Consider the following 24,269-nt stretch of genomic DNA (forward strand, 5'->3'; position numbering starts at 1 on the left):
ATGATCTCCTAAGCCTAACCACATACTTTTGTCCCCTAAACCTAACCAAGTAGTTATTACAGAAGTAAATATGAAAACTAAGTAAACCTACGTTTGAAGTTTATTTTGAAAAGGGACATGTAATGAGGGACATGTAATGAGCATAAACTGTACGTTTCCTTTGAACAGGGAAGTTTATTTTGAAAAGACACTATGCATATAGCAAGGTGAAACTGACGCACTGTCCCTGAAGTCCTAAACTGATGCTAGAGGGGTACCTTGAGCGTCATAATTTGAAGCGTAGAGCCACGAGCCCTAGATGAGTTGGGAGTGAGAATGTGTTTGTCAAGTAGTGATGTGGCTCCAAGGTTTAGCTCAGAATCAAGACACTGGTGATTTGATCTTCTATTTATTATTTTCTGCTAACAATATAAATCTCCCACATACAATGGTAACTGTTGGTATCATTTGCAGCATATTAAAGGGGCACATATCCAACGCTGTGTATAGTGAATCACTGTGGTCATTGTTGACATGATTGACATAATTGACGGCCAGCTAACCTTTAAGGTTCACGTGGCCTCTATTGCTCGGTCGTGTCGATCTGCTCAACTCCCTACTTGCAGGCCTCCCTGCATGCACATTCAAACCTCTGCAGATTATCCAGAATGCAGCACCGCGACTGGTCTTCAACCAACCCAAAACAGCACACGTCACTCCACTGTTCATATCCCTTCTCTGGCTCCCAGTTGCCGCTTGCATCAAATTCAAAACCCTGTTGCTCGCTTAAAACAGAAACAAAAACAGCTACCTGAACTCCCTCATCCAGGTCTACACTCCCTCCATCCTACATGAACTCCCTCATCCAGGTCTACTCTCCCTCCTCCTACATGAACTCCCTCATCCAGGTCTACACTCCCTTCTACCTGAACTCCCTCATCCAGGTCTACACTCCCTCCTACCTGAACTCCCTCATCCAGGTATACACTCCCTTCCTCCTACCTTAACTCCCTCATCCAGGTCTACACTCCCTCCTACCTAAACTCCCTCATCCAGGTCTACACTCCCTGCCTCCTACCTGAACTCCCTCATCCAGGTCTACACTCTCTCCCTCCTACCTGAACTCCCTCATCCAGGTCTACACTCCCTCCCACCTGAACTCCCTCATCCAGGTCTACACTCCCTCCCTCCTACCTGAACTCCCTCATCCAGGTCTACACTCCCTCCTACCTGAATTCCCTCATCCAGGTCTACACTCCCTCCCTCCTACCTGAACTCCCTCATCCAGGTCTACACTCCCTCCCTCCTACCTGAACTCCTTCATCCAAGTCTACACTCCCTCCTACCTGAACTCCCTCATCCAGGTCTACACTCCCTACCTCCTACATGAACTCCCACATCCAGGTCTACAATCCCTCCATCCTACATGAACTCCCTCATCCAGGTCTACACTCCCTCCGACCTGAACTCCCTCATCCAGGTCTACACTCCCTCCCTCCTACCTGAACTCCCTCATCCAGGTCTACACTCCTTCCCTCCTACCTGAACTCCCTCATCCAGGTCTACACTCCCTCCTACCTGAACTCCCTCATCCAGGTCTACACTCCCTCCCTCCTACCTGAACTCCCTCATCCAGGTCTACACTCCCTCCGTCCTACCTGAACTCCCTCATCCAGGTCTACACTCCCTCCTACCTGAACTCCCTCATCCAGGGCTATACTCCCTCCTACCTGAACTCCCTCATCCAGGTCTACACTCCCTCCCACCTACCTGAACTCCCTCATCCAGGTCTACACTCCCTCCTACCTGAACTCCCTCATCCAGGTCTACACTTCCTCCTACCTGAACTCCCTCATCCAGGTCTACACTCCCTCCCACCCACTACGCTCAGCCAATGAAAGGTGCCCGGTACTCCCATCACAACAGGGCCCTAAGTCACTAGCTAGACTCCTTTGTGGTGGAATGATTTATCGGACTCCACTCGTTCCGTAGAGTCCCTTTCCACCCTTAAGAAAAAGCTTAAGACCCAGCTCTTTAATGAACAACTCCGCACCTAATGACAATGATGCTATTGATGATGTTGATGACGATGATATTGGTGATAATGATTTTGAGGACGTTGTTGATATTGTTAATGATGATGTTGACAAAAAAAAAATCTGCGTGCATTTCCTCTGTGCACTGCCTGTCAGCATCTGTGTCCAATTGGATTTGAAGCTGTTGTTGGCACTTACTCACGTTGTTCCTTTCTATCTAGATCCTTGCTTGTGTTGTACAAACTCTCACATGTATGTCGCTTGGACGCACCCGCGTCTGCTAAATTAAATTGTGGAATTGTAGAATTATCCCTAAGGTAGCATATTGATAGAGGGGAACTGATAGTTGTTCTATGAGTCTATAATGTCACTGGGCATTATTAATCTTCATGATATTAGGACATATGACTTCTTGGCTTCCCATATCAAAAGAGTAAGCTAGGAGAAGGGTGGAGGAGTCAGGTTTTTAGTGTATTGAAGTATGGACAATACATAAGTGCCAGCCAATATCAACTCAAATTTGCTTAAAATGTTGTACATCCTAATGAAAATTATCCATTTTGTGCCATCCACCCGTTAGCTCCAGTCAAGTTGTGGTAGAAGGAAACTGTGTGTCTGAAACACTCTGAACAGAGCGGAGGAAGACAACCTACTCAATTCAGATAGTTCTCTCATAAAGCAGCTGGGCAGCACCACCTGCAGTGGACTTTCACATCTATTTGCTCATGATATGCTTTTGTTTGGCAGGGCCTGCAATCCCTGTTGGAGTGGACGTTCAGGTGGAGAGCTTGGACAGCATCTCTGAGGTTGATATGGTAAGAAAACCTGTTCATCCACAACTGTATATAATGTGACAGAGTATTAAAGATGACGTCACAGTATGAGATAAAGATGGAACTTGATTTATTGCTACAAAAGGGGGGGAAAGTAGAAATAGTGTAGTAAAGTGTAATAACAAGGTGGAATTAAGTCAAATAAGATTTCTTTTGTAATTTTTAAATATATTAGGGTTGTCAATTGATTAAAATATTTAATTGTGATTAATCGTATGATGGTCCATAGTTCCAATTGCAATCACAAATTATTTGCACATTTTTTATCTGTTCAAAATGTACCTAATGCTGGGATCAGACTACACGTCTTTGATGATGGTCACCATGTCAGATCTAACGATCACAGCGCAATAAACTCTCGCAGTGTCTTGGTTGGGTGACTGGCAAGACTACACATATGACCACGACCAACTACGGCACGTCGTTTTTCACGATCATGCACAGGTTCAGACGTCATCGGGGAGGCGGTTGAAGCAACTGTCAATCATGGCGACAGAAGTGTTGTGTGTGATGCTGCCGGTCTTGTGTTGCGAAAAGAAAAAGAAAATAAAGAAAAAACGGTTGTGGATGCGCTCCTAGGTGGCACGGAGAGGACGGTATGGGCTGTCCATACTTCAAACAGAACTTGAGGTAACGAATGTTTGAACATTACATAGGTACAAGTGCCTAGCTAGCTAGCTATCTATAGGAAACCATGTAGCTAGCTAGCTAGCTACATGGTTTCCTATAGGTTACATGATGTTGCTACTGTATGTTGAAAAATCTCGTGGAGGAAAAACAGTTGGTAAATGACCGTTTGGTAAACAAAGATGTGTTTTTTATCAGGTGGTTTTGCAGACAATCCAACTGAAATCAACACAAAGTCAATACAGCTGTTTACATTAGCCCCCATAGTGAAATGCCCTACAGCCATTCAATCATAGGCTATTAAGTGGCGTGCACACATAAGCACTCCACTTTTTAAGGTCTTATGTATGTTTTTAGTCACCCTAGCATGTGTCCTTTACAAATAGTAGGTAACCAAGGATTTATATGCCTTCTACCAAAGATCACTGAAGTAATCTATGTAAGATAATTTTGGGTTAATCAAACATGCTGAGTTTCCAATTTTGACTTGAATGCTCAGTTAAGTGCAAAAGATTTGGTTGCTTTTATTCTTCTGTAGGACAATGACAGGAGGGGCTTGCGTGACCTTCTGAGCTTCCAGTACCGGATTGGCCAAACTACTATCAGTGAGATAGTATTGGAGACCTGTGAAGCCCTATATCAAGTCTTAAAGGAAGATCATTTGAAGGTATGACATTTGCATAATAACACACTGAGTAGGCAGCACGCATAATACATCAATATAATACCAACATCAATGATTATTCTTTTTAGTAACCTTGACAGTATTCATTTTCATATAGCATACAAGCAAACAATCATAGGCCCAGTGCTTATAAGCTGTGCTTTCATCAGCATCACCTATCCATGTAATAAATGTTGTAATCCTACAACCTGCACTAGAACTGTAGAGCAACCATTACCCCTTGCCACCACTGCTACAAAACTAGTACAAAAGAAACTGTATTGTGATCTTGCCATTATGGAAATGCAAATGCATCATGGTTTTTGATGGCTCAACCAGTGGTACTCAATCATTATGCTAACAAGAACCCCCTGTGCCCAAGGACATACTCCATAAGATGTTTGCTTGTCCATCGTTACACACTCCACTGTCCAATGCAGTTAGTTAAGCTTATTCTATTTGACCTCATTAAAACATAAAAGTGATTCCAAAACAACTTTTGGCATTGCAGTAATCCTCAAATATCATGCAAGCAGATTCCTCCTTTTTCCCATTCTTATTCATTTGCAGATAGTAAAAAGTTATGTTATATTAACTGATTTGCGTTATTTATGTAGATAAATCATTATGTCTTGACTTTTGTGAGTGAAGCAGTCTGGAATTGGGCCTCACATATCAACATTTCCATGTGTCAGAGGTTTAATGTTAGTGTTTCCAATGACTCATTCTCATCCTCATCTAATTGTGCAAATGAGTTTGAGTGTATATTTAACAAATTGTTGTAATTGTTGAGCAATTAGGCTCATTGTTTTCAATACTTTCTATCATCTCAAGGCCACCCTGGCAGCTGTTAGAACCCCTTGTGGGCCCACTGGGCTATATCACTTGACCCCATCATATTGTGTATTGTGCTTGTTATGAATTGTGCTGTTTTGGGTCTATGTCTAAAAAATGACTGTAATAACATTACATGATGTTACATGATATCTATGATCTTTATTTTCAGCTACAACAGAGGAAGAGTGGAGAGAGGTGGCAAAGGCTTTTCAAGAGAAGTGGCAGTTTCCTCATTGCCTGGGTGCCATAGACGGCAAACATATCTACATTCAGCCCCCTGCTAAATCTAGAAGTACCTACCACAACTACAACTCCAGATTTTTGATTGTCCTCATGGCTGTAGCCGACGCAAATTATAAATTTATCTAAGCCAATGTAGGTACACAGGGGAGAGGGACAGAAAACAGTTTGTCACAATCAGAGACTCCAGTTCCACCCCGGTCCCAGTAAACCATGGTGTACCTCAAGGATCCATGCTGGGACCCATCCTCTTCACCATCTACATGCTCCCCCTTGGTCAGATCATCCGCCACCACGGTCTCAGCTTTCACTCACATGCTGACGACACCACCCAGCTCCCCCCACAGTCACTTGTAAACTGCCTGCATGCAATAAAAATCTGGATGTCATCTAACTTCCTAAAACTCAACAGCAACAAAACCGAGCTCATGGTTGTGGCACCCAAGGCCCTGCTCCGGAAGGTTGGAGATCTCCACCTGGACGTTGATGGCTGTTCTTTCTCCCCATCCTCGGAAGTCCGCAACCTGGATGTCATCCTGGACCCAACTCTCTCATTCCAGTCTCACATCAGGTTCATCACCAAATCCGCCTTCTTCCACCTAAAAAACAATCTCACGTCTCCGGCATCACTCTCTGACTCTGTGGCAGAAACCCTCATCCACGCTTTCGTCACCTCCCGTTTGGACTACTGCAATGGAGTTCTGTCCGGGGTTCCTAGCAAAGCCCTGGGCAGGCTCCAGTATGTGCAAAACTCAGCTGCCAGGGTTCTTATTTTTCACCTGTAAATATGTTCCACGAGATGAAAGTATGATGTAGTCATAGACATACTTGTCATACATTTCTGGTGTGTGTTAAAGCAAAGACAGGACCACATAAGTTTTGAAATGTTTGTTTGATAAACTTTTATTTACATAAACGTCATGTCATCGAAAGTCTATGCTTCCCTTGAGTCACTGAAATAATATGTTAAGGGTTTTCCTTTTAACTGACATCAATCAGGAGAGGACCCATATAGAATGAACTATACATTTATTACATGATACATAATAGCAGAATAGTGCAAAGTCTTTGGCGATTAGACTCCATCGTGACGTAGTATATCAAAGGGAGTAGTGATTCTGTGATGAGATTAGGATATGTTCCCCCTGGAGTCTAGACACTGGTGGTGGTGGTGAAGGAGTAGCTGAAGATCTAATGAAGGAATGTAGAGCAGGACTGGGTACTGAATCTGATGAAGACTGGAGGTGATGGGGTGGAGGCGAGTTGCCTCGAGTCACACTGAATTGAAACTGACAGCAACAGAGAGGAGAACAGTTTTAAAATGTGATTGCAACGATATGATTGGCTCATGGAGAGCGTGATAGAATCTGTTTGGTTATCTAAGATTGAACCACCCACAGTCAGCTGATAGAGTAGGAGCCAGTGAGAGAGAGAGACAGAAAGGTTGTGAATGAAAGATGATGAAAAACTTTCGCTTTAAGCTTCATTTCAATCAGGAGAGACCCTGTATAGAATGAACAATAATTTTATTATATGATACATAATAGCAGAATAGTGCAAAATCTTTGACGATTAGACTCCATCATGACGTAGAATATCAAAAGGGGGTAGTGATTCTGTGATGAGATTAGGATATATTCCCCCAAAAGAAAGTAGGGTAGAAATGAGTGTTTTCTACACTACAAATACATTACCATGTAAATGGTAAATGGACTTGAATTTATATAGCGCTTTTCTAGTATTCCGACCACTCAAAGCTCTTTACACTACATGTCTGCATTCACCCATTCACACACACATTCATACACTGATGGCAGAGGCTGCTAAGGTGCCAACTTTGCCCATCAGGATCTAATCTAAATACTCATTCACACACCGATGGCTCAGCCTTCGGGAGAAATTTGGGGTTAAGTGTCTTGCTCAAGGACACATCAACATGTGACCCGGAGCAGTCAGGGATCAAACCACAGACCTTCCGATTGTTGGACAACCAGCCCTACCCTCTGAGCCACAGTCAGCCCCCTTGTGGATTCCTAATTTCAAAAAGAGAATTAGACATGGAAGATGGTTATCTTCCATGTCTAATTCTCTTTTTGAAATTAACCCTGTGATGTAAGAACAAGGAATCATTAACCAGTGCAATGAGTGGGGTCACGAAGACCAGTGGAAAGAGTGGGGTCACAATAGACCAGTGAAAAGAGTGGGTTTACGATAGACCAGTGAAAAGAGTGGGTTTACGATAGACCAGTGAAAAGAGTGGGTTTACGATAGACCAGTACCATGAGTGGGTTTACAATAGACCAGTGAAAAGAGTGGGTTTACGATAGACCAGTGAAAAGAGTGGGTTTACGATAGACCAGTGAAAAGAGTGGGTTTATGATAGACCATTGAAAAGAGTGGGTTTACGATAGACCAATACCATGAGTGGGTTTACAATAGACCAGTGAAAAGAGTGGGTTTACGATAGACCAGTACCATGAGTGGGTTTACAATAGACCAGTGAAAAGAGTGGATTTACGATAGCCCAGTGAAAAGAGTGGGTTTACGATAGACCAGTGAAAAGAGTGGGTTTACGATAGACCAGTGAAAAGAGTGGGTTTATGATAGACCATTGAAAAGAGTGGGTTTACGATAGACCAGTGAAAAGAGTGGGTTTACGATAGCCCAGTGAAAAGAGTGGGTTTACGATAGACCAGTGAAAAGAGTGGGTTTACGATAGACCAGTGAAAAGAGTGGGTTTATGATAGACCATTGAAAAGAGTGGGTTTACGATAGACCAGTACCATGAGTGGGTTTACAATAGACCAGTGAAAAGAGTGGGTTTACGATAGACCAGTGAAAATAATGGGTTTACAATAGACCAGTGCCATGAGTGGGTGAAGACATAGCAGTGAGTGAGTGGGTAACATTGGACCCATCCGAGTGATTTAGGTCAGCCATTCTCAACCAGTGGGCCGTGGCCCACCGGTGTGCCGCAGAGCGCCATCTAGTGGGCCGCGGAGGCAGCGGTACTAGATTATTTTGTTATTATTATTTAGCAAAGTGAACAGGTAAAACCTAAAGGAGGTAAGATGCCAGCTGCTGTAAAACCAAAGCCTATTGAAGGGGCTGAGACACGGGTGGACACGGGTCTTGTTTTGGGTATAACACATGCGCAGTGTAACTGGAGCTGCGGTCGTGCGTTGCGATCGGCTCAATTTCGGCGAGTGCAGAGCAGATATTACTGCGCATGTGCGGTACCCCGAAGGCGCGTTGATTAAGTGTGACCCAACCTCCTTCAATAGGCCTTGTGTAAAAACACCAAACATCATCAGGTAGAGACAAACGTGTTTGCCACTGTTAGCTAGCTAACGTTCTCAGATGCAGTGAGACAAAATGGATCGGTTTTTAAAGCGAAAACATGATGTGGGAGACAACCCTGCGCCAGTAAAAGCTCCGAAGCGTGTGGTGAGGAAATATGAGAAGTGCACACATTTCTGGAAGAGCAGCACTCCCCTCTTGCTGAGCATTACACTGATGGTAACTTTTGTGCAAAACTGGTCTACTTATCAGATATATTTGACCAGTTAAATCAGCTCAATATATCAATGCAAGGCAGAAACAGCACAGTGTTTTTGGTTTCAGACAAAATTGAGGGCTTCAAGAAAAAACTTATTCTGTGGAACAGAAGAGTCAAGGAGGGACAATTTGACGTGTTTTCACTCCTAAGTGAAACTCTGGAAGCCACTCCTCATGTCAACATATCCAGTGTTATAACCCAGCATTTGACTCAGTTGTCAGGAAAGTTTGCAGGCTACTTCCCAGAAGATGCACGAGATGGAAACCTTTGGATTTTGGACCCTTTCTCTGTGGATCCTGCTTCAGAAGACATAGCTCTCTCCACTGTGTTGGAAAATGAACTGATGGAACTATCAGCAGACAGCAGCCTGAAGCTTCAGCTCACACAAGTAGACCTTGCTTCATTCTGGATACTGGCTGCCAGTCAATATCCCTCTCTGTCAAAAGGGGCAATCAAATTTCTGTTGCCTTTCACCACCACCTATTTATGTGAGTCAGGGTTTTCCATTGTGACTGTCACAAATCAAAGGCAAGGAACAAACTGAAAGCAACTTTGAATGCTACTCTGTGTGTCAGCCTCTCACCCATCCCACCACGACTTGATCTCATTATTTCCCAGAGGCAAGCCCAAGTGTCTCACTGAGGGTAAGCAGAATATGTATTTTGGTCATTACAGCTGACAGTGGCATAACACATATCTACAACTCAGTTTATTATTTGTTGTATAAACATGTTAGGTTTTTTACTCATTTATTTGGGAAGGTGGTCCTCGGAAATGTTTTGACAATCACAACTGGGCCTTCAGTTGCAAAAGGTTGAGAACCCCTGATTTAGGTCATATCAGACAGATATAATGTATGGTACAATTAGGCCCCTTTAGATGATTGAGGTCAAATCAGACAAGTGTGATGAATAAGGTCGTTACGACCAGAGTAATGCTAGGGTCCATCTGACCAATGTTTTTTTTTTTTTGGGGGGGGGGGGGGTGGGTTATATCAATAGAGGGGTAAATTGACCAGAGCAGTAGAGAGGTCACGATAGACCAGAGCAATAGAGAGGTCACGATAGACCAGAGCAATAGAGAGGTCACTATAGACCAGAGCAATAGAGAGGTCATGAGAGACAAGAGCAATAGAGAGGTCATGAGAGACAAGAGCAATAGAGAGGTCACGATAGACCAGAGCAATAGAGAGGTCATGAGATACCAGAGCAATAGAGAGGACATGAGAGACCAGAGCAATAGAGAGGTCATGAGAGACCAGAGGAATAGAGAGGTCATGAGAGACCAGAGCAATAGAGAGGTCATGAGAGACCAAGGCAATAGAGAGGTCACAATAGACCAGAGCAATAGAGAGGTCATGATAGGCCAGAGCAATAGATAGGTCACAATAGACCAGAGCAATAGAGAGGTCATGAGAGACCAGAGCAATAGAGAGGTCATGAGATACCAGAGCAATAGAGAGGTCATGAGAGACCAGAGGAATAGAGAGGTCATGAGAGACCAGAGGAATAGAGAGGTCATGAGAGACCAGAGCAATAGAGAGGTCACGATAGACCAGAGCAATAGAGAGGTCATGAGATACCAGAGCAATAGAGAGGTCATGAGATACCAGAGCAATAGAGAGGTCATGAGAGACCAGAGGAATAGAGAGGTCATGAGAGACCAGAGCAATAGAGAGGTCACGATAGACCAGAGGAATAGAGAGGTCACGATAGACCAGAGCAATAGAGAGGTCATGAGATACCAGAGCAATAGAGAGGTCACGATAGACCAGAGCAATAGAGAGGTCATGAGATACCAGAGCAATAGAGAGGACATGAGAGACCAGAGCAATAGAGAGGTCACGATAGACCAGAGCAATAGAGAGGTCATGAGATACCAGAGCAATAGAGAGGTCATGAGAGACCAGAGCAATAGAGAGGTCACAATAGACCAGAGCAATAGAGAGGTCATGATAGGCCAGAGCAATAGATAGGTCACAATAGACCAGAGCAATAGAGAGGTCATGAGAGACCAGAGCAATAGAGAGGTCATGAGATACCAGAGCAATAGAGAGGTCATGAGAGACCAGAGGAATAGAGAGGTCATGAGAGACCAGAGGAATAGAGAGGTCATGAGAGACCAGAGCAATAGAGAGGTCACGATAGACCAGAGGAATAGAGAGGTCACGATAGACCAGAGCAATAGAGAGGTCATGAGATACCAGAGCAATAGAGAGGTCATGAGATACCAGAGCAATAGAGAGGTCATGAGAGACCAGAGGAATAGAGAGGTCATGAGAGACCAGAGCAATAGAGAGGTCACGATAGACCAGAGGAATAGAGAGGTCATGAGATACCAGAGCAATAGAGAGGACATGAGAGACCAGAGCAATAGAGAGGTCACGATAGACCAGAGCAATAGAGAGGTCATGAGATACCAGAGCAATAGAGAGGTCATGAGAGACCAGAGCAATAGAGAGGTCACAATAGACCAGAGCAATAGAGAGGTCATGATAGGCCAGAGCAATAGATAGGTCACAATAGACCAGAGCAATAGAGAGGTCATGATAGATCAGAGCAATAGAGAGGTCATGATAGACCAGAGCAATAGAGAGGTCACAATAGAAAGGTCCTGAGAGAGACCAGAATATAAGTGAATAGGAGTAATCAACTAAGCTATGAATAATAGAAAATAGCTGAATATGAGATAAGAAAAGAGTGTAGGAGTATTCAAAGGTAATGAAAGCAGATGATAATAAATGAAAGCATTTATCAGAATATAATGATTAAACCACTTACCGAAGTATGATGAACATAAACATTTGCAAAATAAAACAATGAATATGTCAACAACAGAACGCATAATTGAGCAATTAGCTGAAATATGCTATGAATTGCTTGTAATGATCTGAATTAATTAATCTGAACAGATGAATTGATGAATGCCAAGGTCAGCTCTGACCGGAACCAGATAAAGCAGAGGGACAATTAGCAGCTATGTATCCGCTAAGCTGAAACACCACCACCAGTTCTATGCATGAGTATAGAGGATCTGTTGAACGGTCATTAGAGGAGCTAGCATTTTGCTGTCGTTACTGTGACAGGTCGAGATGATGACTTTGTGTGCAGATGACTGCGTGATGCTTCCCTTCAATCTGAAGAGTGTACTATTGGGATGCCAACGATTGATGGACACTAACTAATGAACTAACACTAACACTAACTAATGAACTAATGAAGCTTGTGCGTAAATTCAGTCAGGAAGACTAGGGGTGCAATCTCATTCATTCTGGGTCACTCTCTCATGGGCTATTACTATGTCAGCTGATTATGGGCGTCTCTCTTTTCAGTGACCAATCAGAGCTTGCCATATCTCCCTGAACCAATCACATTGTTGCTGTCAAAAGTTTAAAAAACGTTCTCTATGCTGTTTCAGCGTCAATATCAGCACAAACCGATGCGAGCTGCTCGATGCAAACGGCAAATAGTTCACGTACCTTCATCCAGTCTCAGTGGTATAACCAGCGACGTCTGATCCTCAGCAGAGGAGTTTCTCCCTCTCGTTCACTGCTCAGGCAGCTTCATCTGCTACTCCAGCTCACAAACATCGCACTCGCAGTCTCGGTTAAATCCAGCAAACTTTATGCATTCAGCTCAGGCTCGTGCCTCATCAGCGTCTTCAACAGCTTCTGGCTTCTTCATCACAGCGCCTCGTCACTACATTCATCCCACCTCAAGCTACTTCATCTAAAGGTAAAGGCTTCAAAATTCACCAGCCTCATCTTACCTGGCAAGAGGCCACATATCACCATCGAGGAAACGTTGTCATACGTTTGGATAGCTTCGATATCAATGCGTCATTCATCTCGCTCCGCATTCAGTCAGAGTTAAAACATTTCCGGGTTCCTCACAGAAGACCCGGCGTGATTCAAAGTCATCTGCTCAATAAATCCATAAGTTCAGCGGGTACATCAAACCGGTGGTCTCAAAGGATCCAGTACTTGTAGATAACCAGCTGTCTTTTAACTAGTTTTCGAGGTGTTTGTTCAAACTGTAACACTTTTCATTCTCTCGGCGCATCACGGCTCACAGGGAACTAATACCGTAAATGCTATAATAGCGGTGGGCTCTAATTCTACAGCGTACAGGGTTACAGACTCTGGATTGAAGCAGCCTTCTGTTCCTAAAATCTGTGACATATAGCAAACTCTCGGTTTGCTTGGGTAATCTCGACAACATTATAAGTTTTAAACCCTACAAATATCACTCAGCATAATTCATAAAGCATCGCAAATTACGTGGAACCTTAAATATGTGTATTACGGTATAAGCACTGCAAGTCTCATACGCTGTCTTCATGCTGTCTCCATCTAGTGGTGCTTGTACGTTCCTACAAGTCCTGTGTAATTGGACTTAAATGCAAGTTAATACATTATAGTCATTATATCAGTTAAAACTCAGAGTCAGTATGGGCTGCATTGGGAACAATTCCATAACCTTTCAGCATATAGTAATTCAAGTGTTCTGAGAGATAACTAGACTTCTGCTCCTCCTCATAGCTCTGTTTTCAGGCTTTAAAAGATCTAACCCTCGACGGGAGACTTTGACCAATCACAGGTCTTTTCATTGAGAGAGCATTCCTATTGGCTGTGCTCCGGTCATGTGAAAAAACCTTGGCGTTCCTTCACCGATTTCACAATGGCGGCGGCGTCACAAACTTTCTCATCTTACAGCTAAACCGTGCACTACAAGATGATTCTGAGAACATCTGTGGAAAGAAATAAGCATTAACGTAACAGAATATTGATTCATTACAGCGGCTCATAGACGGCAGAGGGGCAGCAGACCTCAGATCAGCTCTTACTGCCTGTTTCCTCCCGAAGTGATGTCTTGCAGATGTGTTGGGAACAATTACAGATAACAGTACACTACAAAATGTTTATGAAAACATTCGAGAGAGAAGTAGGCATTACAGTAACAGAATATGATTCATAATTAATCAGAGCTGACTGGTCTGAAAGTCGGTCGGTGTTGGCAAATGAACATCTCGTGGCTCTCATGGACGGCAGCTGGAGGTAGATTCAAACCCATGCTCGAAATAAATAAATAAAAGTCTAACATCGTGGTAAAGGAAGGCCCAGTGCCTCACGGAAACACCGAAGCCTTAACGGTCAAAATATACTGGAAAAACAAAGTTCGGAAACTTGTGTTTGGTCGATTATTTCTCTGTTGTTACAATGCTAATTGGCATTGTATTTTACATCTTTGGAAAGCCTGTTTATTTACCTTCGCAATGATGTCCAACTTGTAAGGATCATGCATTTGTGGGATGAGCAGCACAGCTGATTATGTGGGTAGCGCCCAAGAAAAATGTTCCAAAATGCTCTGCCAATGGTAAACAGTGTATTGTCATAAGGCTACCAGGAAGCCTGCAATGACTGCCCTTCACCGTCAGGCCCGTTTGCGCTGGTGTCGACAACACAGACATTGAACCTGAACATGTGGGGGAATGTCATGTTCAGTGATGAGTCCAGGTTCTGTCTGCCAAAGTTGGATGGCAGGGTCAAAGTATGGAGACGACGCGGAGAACGCTATGCTGATTGTTGCACCGATGGAGTAACAGCTTTTGGTGGGGGCAGTGTCATGGTGTGGGGGGGGGGGCAGCATCTCCCTCACTGGCAAAACAAGGCTTGTCATCATTGCAGGCCATCTCAATGCAGTGAGATATCGGGATGAGATTCTGCAGCCAGTGGCGATCCCATATCTCCACAATCTGGCACCTAACTTCATCCTCCAAGAAACAACGCTCACCCCCACAAAGCCAGGGTTATCACAGACTACCTCCACAATGTGGGAGTAGAGAGAATGGAATGGCCTGCCAAGAGTCCAGACCTCAACCCAATTCAACACTGGTAGGATCAGCTTGGGCGTGCTGTACGTGTTAGAGTGACCAACACAACCTCGTTGGCTGACCTGCAACAAATCCTGGTTGAGGAATGGAATGCCATCCCACAGCAACGTGTGACCAGGTTGGTGACCAGCATGAGGAGGAGGTGTCAGGCTGTTGTGACTGCGTATGGATCTTCCATCGCTTCTGAGGCTCCTGACGGTGTATTAAATGAATAAAGTGTAAAATTGCCAATATGTCTTGTTTGTTCCTTGTTACTGATAGAGAGTTCAATCAGCCAATCCACCAAACAACTCAAAACAAGAGTCAACACCAACAGGAGAATAAACTGTTTACCATTGACAGAGCATTTTGGCAAATTTTTCTTGGGCGCTCCCCACATAATCAGCTGTGCTGCTCATCCCACAAATGCATGATCCTTACAAGTTGGACATCATTGCGAAGGTAAATAAACAGGCTTTCCAACGATGTAAAATACAATGACCATTAGCATTGTAACAACAGAGAAATAATCCATCAAACACAAGTTTCCGAACTTTGTTTTTCCAGTATATATATGCGATGGCTGCGACAAGCATCGGCGTTCCGACGCCGGGAATGCGAAGGTATTCGACGAATGTATTCGACGTGGAAACAACGTCACCTCTGGCGTCACCTCATAACCACAGTGCAGCTACGGCATTCAACTGGGACCATATGGCTGGGGACGCGTCGCCTTCTGACATATGCTTGATCACACAATCCACTTTAAACAGTGTTTAGTCATGGCTGACCTCATCTCAACATCACACACAACTGTGCAGTGGCATAACGGCATACATTCGTTTTCAAGAGCAAGCAAATTAAACAGTCTCAGTTCCCACGGACACGTCATCCGTGGGGTTTCTTTTGGGGGGAGAATATAACGGTACGGTCTCAGCGCCAGCCTCCCTCTGGCTCCAACGTTCATCATAGGCTCGTGGGCTACATGTCGGGGCCTTCATCGGAGCACAATCACATTGGTTCATGTGTCCCTCAATCGTCGCCATCCCAATGGTAAACTCTTCGGATTGAACAGAGGCATCACGCGCTCATCTGCACAGAGGGTCATCACAACCTATCTCAGCGGCAACAGCAAATTGCGGATCCTCGGCGTCATTCAACAGATCTTCATGTTCATGCATATAAATGGTGGCGGTTTTCGTTTAGCTGCTGCATTGCTGCTAATTGTCCCTCTATTTAGCTGGTTCCGGTTGCAGCTGACCTCGGCATTCATCAGGTATCTGTTCAGTTTAATTAATTTGGATCATTGCAAGCAAATCTTGGCCTTTCGGCTAATCGCTCAAGTATGGGTTCTTTATTACTACATATTCATGTTTTATTTTGCAAATGTTTATATTCATCTTATTTCATGCTAGTGGTTCGTATTATCATTTCTAATAAATGCTTTCATTTATTATCAGCGTATTCTCTACCTTTAATACTCATACACTCTCTTCTTACAAAGAACAACAGACAGCAGATCCTCTATATTCATGCATATAACTGGTGGCGGTTTTCGTTTAGCGGCTGCATTGCTGCTAATCGTCCCTCTATTTTATCTGGTTCCTGTCACAGCTGACCTCAGCATTTATCAATTCATCTGTTCAAATTAATTAATTCAGATCATTACAAGCAATTCACTACTTCGATACTCCGACACTATTTTATTATCTCTTATTCAGCTATTTTGTATTATTCATAGCTTAGGTGATTACTCCTATGCTGGTCTATCGTGACCTCTCTATTGCTCTGGTCTATCGTGACCCCTCTATTGCTGGTGGTGTGGTTATTTATTCTTATTATGCTTTCTTCAACCACTTTTACATCGTCTCACAGGACTACTGTTACACTGGCATCACCTTACCCAAACAATTGCACTCGTTCTATTAATCACTATATGCAATGGGTATTTAACAATAGAACGGCCATGACGGTCATCTTGACCTCACACATCAAATTACATTGGTCCGATGTGGCCGGGTGTCTCAACAAGGTCCGTGACCTTCATCTCTCATGGTCTGTGACCTGCATCTCTCATGGTCAGTGTGACCTGCGTCTCAACATGGTCAGTGTGACCTGCGTCTCAACATGGTCAGTGTTACCTGCGGCTCTCATGGTCAGTGTTACCTGCGGCTCAACATGGTCAGTGGACCTGCGGCTCAACATGGTCAGTGGACCTGCGGCTCAACATGGTCTGTGACCTGCGTCTCTCATGGTCAGTGGACCTGCAGCTCAACATGGTCTCTGACCTGCGTCTCTCATGGTCAGTGGACCTGTGGCTCTACATGGTCTGTGACCTGCGTCTCTCATGGTCAGTGGACCTGCGGCTCAACATGGTCAGTGGACCTGCGGCTCAACATGGTCTGTGACCTGCGTCTCTCATGGTCAGTGGACCTGCAGCTCAACATGGTCTCTGACCTGCGTCTCTCATGGTCAGTGGACCTGCGGCTCAACATGGTCTCTGACCTGCGTCTCTCATGGTCAGTGGACCTGCGGCTCAACATGGTCTCTGACCTGCGTCTCTCATGGTCAGTGGACCTGCGGCTCAACATGGTCTGTGACCTGCGTCTCTCATGGTCAGTGGACCTGCAGCTCAACATGGTCTCTGACCTGCGTCCTCTCATGGTCAGTGGACCTGCGGCTCAACATGGTCTCTGACCTGCGTCTCTCATGGTCAGTGGACCTGCGGCTCAACATGGTCAATGGACCTGCAGCTCAACATGGTCTGTGACCTGCGTCTCTCATGGTCAGTGGACCTGCGGCTCAACATGGTCAATGGACCTGCGGCTCAACATGGTCTGTGACATGCGTCTCTCATGGTCAATGGACCTGCGTCTCTCATGGTCAGTGGACCTGCGGCTCAACATGGTCTGTGACCCGCGTCTCTCATGGTCAGTGGACCTGCAGCTCAACATGGTCTGTGACCTGCGTCTCTCATGGTCAGTGGACCTGCGGCTCAACATGGTCTGTGACCTGCGGCTCTCATGGTCAGCGTGGTTACCATAATCACCTGGTCTTGTGATCATATTCTATATCGGGTTCTATCTTTACCGCATACCATGCAAGTTATAACTTGTTTTAATCATCATCTAATTAATTTTATTTCTGCTTAAATTTCACAGATGCTGTAAGGTAAGGAGACGTGCTCTGTTTTAATCTCACATTTATAGGCAATAAATCAACATATTTATTCCCTGTTTTCTTTGGGGGAATAATCCTAAATCCTACTACGGCATCACTTCCCCCTTATCATGTCACATCGGGTCTAATTCGCCAAAGACTGTTACCATTCATAATTCGTGCACTTTGTAATAAATCATCATTCAATTCATACGAGTCTCTCCTGATTGAAATGTGATTGTGTTCCGATGAAGGCCCAGACATGTAGCTCCACGAGCCAATATGAATACTGGAGTAAGAGGGAGGCTGGTGGTGAGAACCATGCTGTAATACAGGGGTTCTCAACCTTTTGCAACTGAAGGCCCACTTGTGATTGTCAAAACATTTCTGAGGACCACCTTCCCAAATAAATGAGTAAAAAACCTAACATGTTTATACAACAAATAATAAACTGGGCTGTAGATATGTGTTATGCCACTGTCAGCTGTAATGACCAAAATACATATTCTGCTTACCCTCAGTGAGACACTTGGGCTTGCCTCTGGGAAATAATGAGATCAAGTCGTGGTGGGATGGGTGAGAGGCTGACACGCAGAGTAGCATTCAAAGTTGCTTTCAGTTTGTTCCTTGCCTTTGATTTTGTGACAGTCACAATGGAAAACCCTGACTCACATAAATAGGTGGTGGTGAAAGGCAACAGAAATTTGATTGCCCGTTTTGACAGAGAGGGATATTGACTGGCAGCCAGTATCCAGAATGAAGCAAGGTCTACTTGTGTGAGCTGAAGCTTCAGGCTGCTGTCTGCTGATAGTTCCATCAGTTCATTTTCCAACACAGTGGAGAGAGCTATGTCTTCTGAAACAGGGTCATATTTCCTCACCACACGCTTCGGAGCTTTTACTGGCACAGGGTTGTCTCCCACATCACTTTTTCGCTTTAAAAACCGATCCATTTTGTCTCACTGCATCCGAGAATGTTAGCTAGCTAACAGTGGCAAACACGTTTGTCTCTACCTGATAATGTTTGGTGTTTTTACACAAGGCCTATTGAAGGAGGTTGGGTCACACTTAATCAACGCGTCTTCAGGGTACCGCACATGCGCAGTAATATCAGCTCTGCACTCGCCGAAATTGAGCCGATCGCAACGCATGACCGCAGCTCCAGTTACACTGCGCATGTGTTATACCCAATACAAGACCCGTGTCCGCCCGTGTCTCAGCCTCCTTCAATAGGCTTTGGTTTTACGGCAGCTGGCATCTTACCTCCTTTAGGCTTTACCTGTTCACTTTGCTAAATAATAATAAAAAAATAATCTATTACCACTGCCTCCGCGGCCCACTAGATGGCGCTCTGAGGCCCACCGGTGGGCCGCGGCCCACTGGTTGAGAATGGCTGCTTTAATATACTCCTCCTGCCCCCACCCCCCCAAAAAAAAAGACTCACGTATGACGTATGCGTGGGAACTTGAGTCGGAGGAATTCGCTTGCATGTGAATAATGTATGTTGTTATGCCGCTGCACAGTTGTGTGTGTGATGCTGAGATGACGTCAGCCATGACTAACCACTGTTTGAGTGGACCGTGTGATCGAGCATATGTCGGAAGGTGACGTGTCCCTGCCACTATGGTCCCAGTAGAACACCGTAGCTGCAACGTGGTTATGAGGTGACGCCAGAAGGTGACGTTGTTTCCACGTCCAATATATTCAGACAGACCTTCTTTTATGCTCGTAGATTTTGATCATAATATTTCTCCCCGATCTCATTCCAGGGCATCGAATATCGACGCTTGTCACACCATCGTATTATATATCGACTGATAAGGCTTTAGTTTTTGTATGAGAGGTACTGGCTTTCCTTTACTACGATGTTAGAATTTTATTTATTATTTATTTATTTCGAGCATAGTTCGGAATCTGTCTCCAGCTGCCTCTATGAGAGCCACGAGACATCACTTGCAAACTCCGACCAAACTTTCAAACTAGGCAGCGCTGATCAATTATGAATCATATTCTGTTACTGTAATGCCTATATCTCTCCTCAAATGTTTTTACAAACATCTTGTAGTGTACTGTTTATCTGTAAATGAGAAAGTTTGCGACCAGCAGCCATGTTGAGATAAAAAATATGAGGAAATACCAGCACCGTCCATCAGCCAGAGCACAGCCAATAGGAACGCTCTCTCTCTGAATTGAACTTGTGACTGGTCGGAGTCTCCCGTCCCGAACTAGAATTTTATTTATTTATTTATTTATTTATTTATTTTATATTTTAAAACCTGAAAACGAGCCTTGAGGAAATGCAGAAGTCTAATTATCGCTCAGACACTTGAATTACGATAAGCCAAAAAATATTATGGAATTTTGCCCAATGTGCTGAATTTGTTGCCTATTGAAGCTTTAAGGCTTCTGCCAGATGTCAGGCGACGTAGTGAAAGCATATGGGGGGGAGGTGTAGTGAATAAAGCCTAACGTCAGAGTTTCACCCAGGATACTGGGGTCTCGAGTCCCGTGTGAATTAAGTCAATGTTACCATATTTATTTATTTATAATAATTATTATTATCATTCAGTGGCTTCAGTGGACCAATCCCTTTCGCTTGACAATCATGTCAGCCAGATTATTCGGTCTTGCTTCTTCCAACTGAGGAACATAGCCAAATTAAGATCCGTGGTGACCAAGGCTCAGATGGAGATTATTATTCATGCTTTTATTTCTTCTCGTTTAGATTATTGTAACGCCCTTTTTACCTGTCTTAATCAAACTTCCTTGAACCGCCTTCAAACCATCCAAAATGCAGCTGCTCGGCTTTTAATTAGACACAACAGAAGATCCCATATAACCCCTATTTTATACCCTCTGCACTGGCTTCCAATCAAATTTTGTATCCATTTTAAAATACTGGTGCTAACCTTCAGAGCCTTGCATGATCAAACACCCCAGTATATCACTGACCTCCTCCTGCCTTATACACCTAATCGGGCTCTTAGGTCTTCTGACCAAAAACTTCTGTCAGTCCCCCGAACCCACTATAACACCCGAGGTGATCGTGCCTTTCAAGCTGTCGCACCCAACCTATGGAATGCCATCCCCCTATCGCTGCGATCCCTAGAGCCCTGTGACATTTTTATGAAGCAGCTGAAAACGTTTTTATTTAGACAGGCTTTTGATAATTCGTCTGAATAATCAACTCCACTTAATTTATTGCTTTTATTGGCCTTTTCTTGACTATATTTATTACCTGTTTATGTGTCTTTGTCCTCATTTGTTTGTTTTGTTGTGTTTTTAGCTTGACAGCCCTGTGCTTGTCATCGCTACTTTTAATATTGTCTGATGTATTTTTTATTATTGTAAAGCACTTTGTGATTTTGTATCTGTGAAAGGTAATATACAAATAAACTTTACTTACTTACTTACTTACTTATGTTACCGGTGACTACTGCTTGATAAGCTGCACTTAGATAAACTCTGTGAATGTGGTGAATGTACACCATATAGCATTGAGTCCTTCTATTGCTTAGTCAATACTTAACTGATATAGGACTATAACGTATTAAGGCGCATTTGAGGTACACCTGATGCTTTTAAAGCTGAAGTAGGCGAGATTGGAGCAAATATGATTAAACAAAAAAAAATTATACATATATATATTTTTATAAATCGGTCACTGTCCTGACAGTAGTACATGAAACAAGTAACCTGAAAAAGTCATGTGCCCCTGTGTCCGCCGGTGCTCCTAACGGCATCTGCAAGATTTCACAGACCGAAGGAAAACAAGCAGTAAGAGCTGATCTGAGGTCTGCTGTCCATCTGCTGTGTATGAGAGCCGGCTGTCAATCACTCGCGAACTCCGACCAAACGGTGAAACTAGGCAGCGCTGATCAAATATGAACCAATATTCTGTTACTGTAATGTCTATTCTCAAATGTTCTCAGAATCATCTTTTAGTGTGCGGTTTAGCTGTGAATGAGAACGTTTGTGACCGGTAGCCATGTTGAGATCAGGTTGAGATGGCTTGAAGGAACGCCAGGTACCGGTCACATGAACGGATCACAGCCAATAGGAACGCTCTCTCTCTGAAATGACCTGTGATTAGTCAAAGTCTCCTGCGGCTAAATTCTAAAGCCTGAAAACAGAGCCATGAGGAGGAACAGAAGTCTAATTTTCTCTCAGAACACTTGAATTACAATATACTGAAAGGTTATTATGGAATCTTTTCCCAATGATGCCAAAAATATACTGTCTAATGCCACTTGTGCTTTGAGTGGTCGGAAGACTAGAAAAGCGCTATATAAATACAAGTCCATTTACTTTAAGTCCCATTACACAGGACTTGTAGGAACGTACGAGTGCCACGAGATGGAAACAGCAATGAGATACCGTATGAGAAACTTGCAGTGCTTATTACCACAATATACATATTTCAAGTTCCACAAAATTTGCGATGCTTTATGAATTAGGCAGAGTGATATATGTAGGTTAAGACGGCATAATGTCCGAGAATACCCATGCAAACCGAGAGTTTGCTACAGTATATGTCACAGACTTTATGAACAGAAGGCTGCTTCAGTACAAAGTCTGTTACCCTGTACACTATTAGAATTACAGCCCGCCGCTATTACAGCATTTATGGTAATAGTTCCCTGTGAGCATTGATACGCCGAGAAAATGAAACAGTGTTACAGGACAAGAGCCTCAAAAACTAGTCAAAAAAGGCAGCTGGATGATCTACAAGTACTGGATCCGAGTGAGAAACCTTGTTTGGATGTAACCGCTGAACTTTTATGGGAATGATTGATCAGATGACTTTGAATCACGCCGGTTCTTCCGTGAGGAATCCGGAAATGTTTTATCTCTGTCTGAATACTGAGCGGATTGATCATGACACATTGACCAAAACGTAAGACCACGTTTTCTCGATGGTGATATTATGTGGCCTTGTGCCAGGTAAGATGAGGCTTGTGAATTCTTTGAAGCCTTTACCTTTAGATGAAGAGCGGCTTGAGGTGGAATGAATGTAGCGACGAGGCGGCTGCGATGAAGAAGCCAGATGGTGATGAGGCGTGAGCCTGAGCATATGAGGCTGGAGGCGAGCGTAATGTTTGCTGGATTTAACCGGAGACTGTGAGTGTGATCGTTTGTAGCCTGGAGTAGCAGATGAGGCTGCCTGAGCAGTGAAACAAGAGGGAGAAGAAACTCCTCTGCTGAGGATCAGACGTCGCTTGTTACTACCACCAGACTGATGAAAAGGTAACCTGAACTATTTGCCGTTTGCATCAAGTCTCACTGAAATGACAACTGACAGCAGCAGAAAGGAGAACAGTTTTAAAATGTGATTGCAACGATATGATTGGCTCAGAGAGAGCGTGGTAGAATCTGTTTGGTTATCTAAGATTGAACCACCCACAGTCAGCTGATAGAGTAGGAGCCAGTAGAGAGAGAGAGAGACAGAAAGGTTGTGAATGAGAAAGAGTTTAAGGGTCTTCCTGTCTGAACTTTCGCTTTAAGCTTCATAAAAATAAATCAATACAATTTAAATATCTAAGGCTTTCCCTTTATCTAAAATGTATCTTAGATAAAGGAAAACCCTTAACATATTATTTCAGTGACTCAAGGGAACAAAGAAAGTTTGGCTCATTACTGAAACCTGAGCACAAGGAGACATAAATAAACATAGGTCATATAAACATGCCCACTATGCAAATATGGCTCAGCAGCTTTATCATAACACCTTGCAATAACTTTATCATAAATCTGGTAAACTTCAGAGGCCTGTACTATGAAGCGAGTTCAACATCCCACAGTTAAAGCTGCTGAATGCAGGAAGGACAGCTGGTGAAAGAAAAAACTCCTGATGTATGACTGCGTAAATTAAAAGACTTATAAATTTAACGGAACACTCAAAAGTCAGATATAGTCGTCTAGATATAAATAACTTTTAAATGTATAATCGATGACTGGATTATACCCAACCATGACCAGTACTAACAACACGGCGTGTATGACTATTTAACCCTTCTTTTAGCTGCGTCCCCGTCTCAGGGGGTATGAAACAGACTCAAGATCAAGTTAAAAAATAAGTATGAAAAATCCCACAGCACCCACAGCATAAATCCAGCTGTTCTTCCTGCATTTTGTCAGTTTAAACTGTGTTGTTTTTAGTCTGGATTATGACTTAAACTTCTTCGTATTTGTGTAATATTATCATACGATCACCGCACTGAGCTCTGATTGGTCAGTAGGCGGTGCTTTTATAAGAGTTGATCTCTTATCTGGAACATAACCTGCTCTAGAGCAGGTTAGCTGTTCAGCATAAGTTACCCTGGCAATCTACCCGGGTAAGAAGTGATCCAGCTTTGTAGGACGGAAAACCCTGAGTTAACCCTGAAGTTACCTCGATAACGCCAAATCCTGCTTCGTAGTCCAGGCCTCAGGTGTCTTTCAAGGCACAACATGGCTGCTAACTAA

At 43.7% G+C, this 24,269-nt stretch overlaps 1 protein-coding gene across 1 annotated transcript in view; it reads left to right on the forward strand.

Moving 5' to 3' along the window:
- The window catches only part of gabrr2a (gamma-aminobutyric acid type A receptor subunit rho2a), a 95,007-nt gene that overhangs the window by 26,590 nt on the left and 44,148 nt on the right, over positions 1 to 24,269 (forward strand). The window contains 1 exon segment of the mRNA XM_037747184.1: positions 2,763 to 2,830. Within this exon segment, the coding sequence (XP_037603112.1) occupies positions 2,763 to 2,830 (68 nt within the window).

Source organism: Sebastes umbrosus, chromosome 16 (genome assembly GCF_015220745.1).
Source record: "Sebastes umbrosus isolate fSebUmb1 chromosome 16, fSebUmb1.pri, whole genome shotgun sequence".
Classification (NCBI taxonomy): domain Eukaryota; kingdom Metazoa; phylum Chordata; class Actinopteri; order Perciformes; family Sebastidae; genus Sebastes; species Sebastes umbrosus.